This window comes from Triticum aestivum, chromosome 3D (genome assembly GCF_018294505.1).
Source record: "Triticum aestivum cultivar Chinese Spring chromosome 3D, IWGSC CS RefSeq v2.1, whole genome shotgun sequence".
Classification (NCBI taxonomy): domain Eukaryota; kingdom Viridiplantae; phylum Streptophyta; class Magnoliopsida; order Poales; family Poaceae; genus Triticum; species Triticum aestivum.
The window spans coordinates 468,543,518-468,550,163 of record NC_057802.1 but is presented as its reverse complement, the minus strand read 5'-3'; the positions used below and the strand labels follow the sequence as shown (position 1 = coordinate 468,550,163).

Below are 6,646 nucleotides of genomic sequence, written 5' to 3'. Positions count from 1 at the left end.
GTGGAGCAAACCATTGTTTGGAAATCTGAACCTCCGGGATTCTTAGTTGATGCGTTAACAAACGTTGTATCACTCTTTTCACATGAAATATAAACCGCCATGATGGCTTTCCCTAAAAAAACATGAGCTAAAGATAATATGATAATCAAATGATATTCATAACTTTGTATCCAGTTTTCGTGAAATTTGATCCCATGCATACCTTTTTTCTTCCCGTCAACTCTTCAAAAACAAAATAGTGAAAGGGTAGTGCTCGGGCATACACCTGTGTACGGTGTACCAAGCACTACCCCTTCTCAAGAAAGAAAGAAAGAAAGAAAGAAAGAAAGACTCCCAGCCGTTTAGGGTTTTTTCGCCTCTCGTTGACGTTGTCGTTGATCTGTCTCGTCTCCTGTGGCCTTAGGGCCAAGGAGGCACGGTGAATCCTGACCCTTGCCGGTGAGAGGGTTTATGCTTCGTTTTTGGTGTTTTTTTTAATCTGTTTATGGTTTGTATCCTACTTAGGAAGGTGAGGTGGCCGTGGCTCCCGGAAGATGAAATAAGGTTCGTACTGCCTAGCCCCTATCCTTGCGGTGTGTTTCGCATCGTCAAAGTGCGTGTGGAGGTGTGTCTCTGGCGGATCTTGTGGAATTCAATCGATGTTTGTCTTCGGTGGATCTGTGCGGATTCAACCTTCACCCGGCTATGTTCGTATGTCTATAGGTTGGATCCTTGTGCTTCTTTTCATTGGCAGCGTTGTTGTTCGAGTGTGTTGGTCCTTTAGGATTTTAGCACAATGATTTCTTTACTGTCTACTGCAATAAGGTTTGCTCAGCTCCAGAGAAAGGGGCGATGACAGTGACGCGCCTTCAGCTTGTTCTAATGGTTGTAGTCGTCGCTAGATGGTCTACGGACATGGATTTTGCTACTTCTCGTGTTCTTATACTGCCATGATCGGAAGTTTTTTCCGCAAAAAGAGAGGCAAAGACTGCCCCATTTTCCTTTTGATCTATTTCTCCTCTCTTTCATTGCTCCTTGGTCATGACCATCACGTACCACCCAAAAGAACGTACGCTCAGTACAATAGTCGAGGGAAGGAGGACCGAGGGCAAAATGCTCAAGGCAAAAGCAGTGATATGTAGTAGCATTTTTCTTAGAAAATTGCATTTACGGGTACACTAATCACTGGAAACCCCTAGTCACTGCTCTAAAAGAGAAGATGCAGCACAAGGGGAATACATGTGCAGCAAAGTTCAGTGGATAAAGGCAACAACGCTCTAGTTACCATCAGGGAAGAGGGAAACGTAAGGTTTGGCATCTCAAGTGACATTACACCACCGAAACATTCTGCACAAAATCTTTTTAGTGGAAATCATTACGTTTCCTCCACGACGAACTGAAGTATGAAGGATGACATACATCATGAAATCGAAACTGATACATTTTGTCAGCCAAGGGAAACAGCAAATTGCTATCTTTGCTGTGACTAACAGTTCCGGTCAGGTCTGATGTTGGCTGCTTCCTCGCCATTCCGTACGGCCTGAGGAGGCTTGCGACCGCGAGTCCCGTGCCCGTGCCGGTCCATTCTGGAGCCCTCCAGCAACAGGCTCGTGCCTTGTAGCCACCCCATTCCTATTGTACCTATTAGTCTGATGGTCGGGTGTGTATTGCGCCCCCCGCCAGTTCTGGTGTGATCCTTGGCCTGCAGTATATGCCGGCTGATTGTAATATCCATTCTGGTATTGTCCTGGCGTGTGGACCCCAGTTGTATGACCCTGCGGTTGACTATGATAGTTGTATGGTCCTGGCCTTTGGATCCCGCCTGTATGAACAGGCGACTGACTCTGATACTCGTACTGGTATGATCCTGGTGTTTGGAACCCGCTTGTATGAAGCTGCTGTTGACTCGGATAGTAATACGGCCTTGCTCCTTGGTACACTGGGGTATACGCCGGTTGATGATTATGACTCTCGTATGGTACCCCTGTCGGGCCCCATTTAGTGTGCGCCTGTGGATGGCTCTGACTCGGGTATGATCCTGTTGTTTGGCGGCCCGGAGTATATGCCGATGGGGGATAATGGTTTGTGTATAGCCCTGGCTGTCTTGATGGCTGATGAACTGCGGCGTTAGCATAAACCTGAGGAGGGTCATGATTTCGGTAGTGTCCTGGCGTTTGGCGCCCTGCAGTATCAGTGCTCACCTGAGTAGGATTTTGGACAGTGTTTACCTGAGTGGGATTCTGGACAGTGTTTGCCTGAGTAGGATTCTTGACTGGTCTGCTTCCTGTAAATCCTTTGGCTCTGGGGCGACGTTGATTATTAGATACCTTAGCTCCCACGTTGATTAGATGCTGTCGAGTCCTTTGCGGAGTATTTGTATAATTGTTAGCGATGACTCTTCCGCCAAGTTTTGAGCAAACACCAGGTGTGGACAACATTGCCAGTAAGTCGTTCCGGTCAGTATGCTCGAGGGAAGCTAACTTGTTCTTAGCATCACTGAAGGCACTAGCAATTAGGAGGAGCCCCCTCTCACCAACCGCTCTAGCAGCATTATCAGGCCTCTCAACTGGATCTTCGACCTAAACAAGAGTAACGAACAGATGTCATGTCAGTATGTAGGGTAAATTCTCCATTATATCAGCAGCAAAATGCACAGGATACTGGTCTTACAAACAAGCTATAGGGTTTCTTCCTCCGAATTGGAATGTCCTGAATCTTCTTAAACTGACCCGTGTATGTAGATATCACATCACTCGAAAGGGAGTCAATGTGACAAAACTGCAAACAATATAAGATCACAAGTTAGGCTTGTTTCTTGAGGTAAAAATGAGGAAATGCAGAATGCCTTTTGACATGAGAATGGTTGTGTCCTTTTGGTATCAAATATTTATCCATACCAAATTCCATTGCACATACTCATCCAGCAAATGAGCAATCGCGGATAAATGTTAAACATGCTTTCGTTGGCAAAAACTTAAGCTAACAACATGAACTAATCCATGAAACCAAGGGATTAGCATATTTAGCGAACTGCAAAGAAGATAGTTTGCTTTATTGGGAATGTAACCCCAGCAAAATAAACAATGATGGGACAGTTTGCAACTAGCTGATGCTGTGTGACACTGTCCTGTGGAATATAACTAGTTATATGGAGTTTAACAAATTCTAGTAAAATATTTATGCTATTATTGCTCTGAAATATCCTATCAAATCAATTAGCATTTAGCCGCCTTGTAAGTTGTATGACAAATTCTAGTGAAATATTTCTGCTATCACTGTCCTGAAGGATCCTATCAATTAGTTGAAGTATCAACAAAATGGAAGGTGCATTTCAAAATCAGGGAATGGGAAACTCAACTAATTAAAATATGGCCTAAAAGTGTACCAGGAAATTAAATGACCGTAACCAAGACAAAAGGAAATTTCCTGAAAACACAAGTAGCCTGTTTTATGAAGATGTTAACTACAAATGATAAGAGTACAATTAAGATAGTCAGAGAGATGGTTGGCTTAGCGAAGATAGTGAGGACACAATGCTCAGTTACCTTGTGAAAAAAGGTTTCAAGGAGATGACAAAGAGAGCTTTCATTTCTTTGTTCCTTGTTCTGGCTTTGAAATTTTGCTATATTTGCAGCACAAACCTCATCAAGATGTTCCTCATTATAAAGCGTCATGTCTACATGTGACTGTAATGAGTAAGTTACCAGGAACTAGTACGCTAGACAACCATCAGAGAAAATATGAGTTCACTGAACCTGCAAAATCTTCTGTGATATTCCCTTCATAAATGTCCTCCAAAGGTGGTAGGATTGCCGGCTCACATGTCTCAAAATATAGCATCAGAAAGGTAAGCAAAAGATACTATTGAAACGATAAACAAGATAATTGGACATAACTTCCAAAGTAAGAAGTATTACCTGAAAATGGAAGAGAACAAGTAGGCAAAGCGAATAGGAGTTCAGGGTCCCACTTTTTGGATCATTAATGTTTTGAGCTTTTGCCCACTCCTTGATCTGCAAGGAAACTTGATGCTGAGCCTTGGGTTTACTAGAAAAACCCATCAGCAAAGGACTATCACTTCGGAGCTTACCAATAAAACCATATCACCAAAGCGCTCATCCAAAGTACTGATCCAGTAGAAGATCTTGGATTTAATTCGACCAGGGTAGTTATCAACAGATAAATCGCAGGAAATGCCAAAGCGGTTGCTCACGTACTGAAGAACTGGGACTCTTGCTTGAGGAATGAACTCCATATATCCATAAACACCTAAATACAATAAAAGGAGCACAACCAAATTTAAATGAGATGTTCAGTAGGCATGGAGTGCTAAAAACCATTACAGGGGCAAAAAAACAAAGTGCCACAATAAATTCACTAACCACAGAACAATAATGAAATTCTTGAAAAAATCACAGCCAACACATAAGTTAGAATGATGCTCCCTCACATGATTTTGAACTCCTTGGTGCACACAAACATATTATGACTGTTTTACCACAAAAGCTATGAGTATTCACAGGTCGACACTAGAAATTCATCATTCTGGTTAACGCTATTCGCAGGATAGAGTGATCAGGCAACGAATTATGTATGCTTATGTACTGTAGAATAGATAGAATTACCTCCCTTTTGCAAAGCTGTCCTTACTGCTTTCAAGATACTTATCTTCTTTTTCTTGTTTATAGGAAGGTTTGAGCTATTCATGAGCTGAACTGATATATCCAAATCTCCTGATTTTGAGTATAGATTTGATAGAAAGGATCCAAAAGGTTTTGCAGCAGCACCTGTAAGGAAAGTGAGAAAATCAGGTAAAGCAACATTTGAACTGTATCATGAAAAACTTCAAACACCTTTCACTTGTCATCATTATAGAAATTTCAAATTTCTTGACCTGTATGTTGGTTAATTAAGTCTATGACAAGAAATAAATGTGTATCCTCTGGTAAAGATTATTGTGTGTCATTTGAGCAGCTCATAACCTAGCAAATCACATATTGCCATATGACTTTTTCCAATACTAGGTAAAAACTGTACTGCGGCCATAGGTCACTAGTTACACAATGGCAGACACCTGGACCTGTCAATGAGTCACCGTTCCAATACTTAGTCTCCAAATGAAGTGCATTCACAGGCGACTAGATTACCGCTTCTCATCTATCGTCTTTGGTTCTTTGTTCTCAAACACAAACTACTCTAGGGTTCTTTAGGAATACAATAGACTTTCTGGAAAACCTTTTGAGGATATATTCAACTTTGTAGACGTCCTGTAACGGATTACAAATACTGTGTTTCAGAAATTTATATCATAAGTCCATGGACAAAGGAAAAGGCTTTCCCTTCAGTTGTGCAGAGTGCAGCACAAACTTCACTGTCAATATCAGGCTCATTTTCAAATGATGGATATGGCTCCCATGGTAGCCAAAGGAGTAAGTTACCTTTCAAGACTGCAACTGGTTGCATGGAAACTTCCAGCTCCTTAATTGCAGATAGTCTTCTGTTCAGATCATCCTCTGCCGGTTTTATTTGAGAGAGGATGTCTTTAATACACTTCTCCAGCACATCGTTGTTGGGGACAAGTTCAATCATGCTGAAATACTGAAGCCAGGAAGAAACATAAGATCAAGCAAGAAAGACAGGGAGAAGTAATATGAGTGTCAATTAGCACCGCTAAACACTAGTTACAAGTACAATGATTGCGCTAGTTTTCTTTCATACAAAATTTTCCAGGACAGAATGTACGAGGCATGTTTTAAAGAACCATAACAAAAAAAAGAACTTAGTGGAGCACTGCATTCTCTGAGAGAACCAAATGTATCCGCAACTCTCTAAAAGTAGAAAATTTATGGAGACCACAAACTAAAACCTAGATTCTTCATAATGGGAAGACAGTGGATTTAGAGGCAGCGCTACCAAGTTTTAACGTAATGGGGATTTTGAGTATATGTGACTCCCCTAGGATCTTGATGTAAACGAGGCACATGGAGTGGAATACCCTCAATGCAACTCGGAGGAGTGGGGTACTTTGAAAATCTCCTACCATATTCAACTATGGCATGAGGGGAAGCATCACTGCCCAAGTCAACGGATGGAACCTTTTTGTGCATGTCCTATCATGTTTGTGTTTACCGTACCTACCATTAGCACCCAACATGGCAAACAATCCACAGAAAAAGCTCCCATGCCGCGAGTGATTGTCGCCTCAAACGCGAATTTTTCATCAAATTTTCTGAATACTGCAGCATATGCACATCCACGCAAAGGCAAAACCCGAGTACAACTTCGGCAATTCACCACATATAGCACCACGAGTGTTAAAGTAGCTTAATTTGGCGGATGCACCAGTGTCAAGCTAGAAAGCAAAGCACTGACATGGCGTGCATCCATGCATCGAGTATCAGCCCTCGAAGCAAACGGGCCCTGCCGCGATGGCCAGCGAAACCCCCACAATCGACAGACACCCTATCCCAAAATTTCATGCCGGGGGGCCGTACGGACTAGCCGACGCGAAATGGCGAGGGGATTTTTACCTGGAGAAAAACAGGGGATGGATCTGAGTTTCCGCGGGAGCGCGAAGTCGGCGGCCGCCGCGTGCGGTGAAGTCGCGTCGTCGGGTCGGGTCAAGGGGGGCAGGTCGACGAGGGGCGAGAGGGGGAGGAGACCATGG

General features: G+C 42.9%; 1 protein-coding gene across 1 annotated transcript; it reads right to left on the bottom strand.

Annotated features, from left to right (window-relative positions):
- Positions 1 to 1,271: 1,271 nt before the first annotated feature.
- LOC123079741 (protein HESO1) lies at positions 1,272 to 6,646 on the bottom strand. Its single transcript, XM_044502537.1, has 9 exons — positions 6,510 to 6,646; positions 5,418 to 5,577; positions 4,605 to 4,766; positions 4,070 to 4,248; positions 3,897 to 3,992; positions 3,735 to 3,804; positions 3,525 to 3,655; positions 2,650 to 2,757; positions 1,272 to 2,558 (listed from the first exon to the last, which is right to left on the bottom strand). Exons 2-9 carry the CDS (start codon positions 5,566 to 5,568, stop codon positions 1,479 to 1,481), a joined length of 1,977 nt encoding a protein of 658 aa, XP_044358472.1. The 5' UTR covers positions 5,569 to 5,577; positions 6,510 to 6,646; the 3' UTR covers positions 1,272 to 1,478.

Coding starts and splice junctions, on each gene's coding strand:
- LOC123079741 (XM_044502537.1), bottom strand. CDS start 5,568: ATGATTGAACTTGTCCCCAACAACGATGTGCTGGAGAAGTGTATTAAA. Junction 4,767..5,417: donor ACCAGTTGCAGTCTTGAAAG/GTAACTTACTCC, acceptor CTTTCCTTACAG/GTGCTGCTGCAAAACCTTTT. Junction 3,656..3,734: donor TATCACAGAAGATTTTGCAG/GTTCAGTGAACT, acceptor AGTCACATGTAG/ACATGACGCTTTATAATGAG.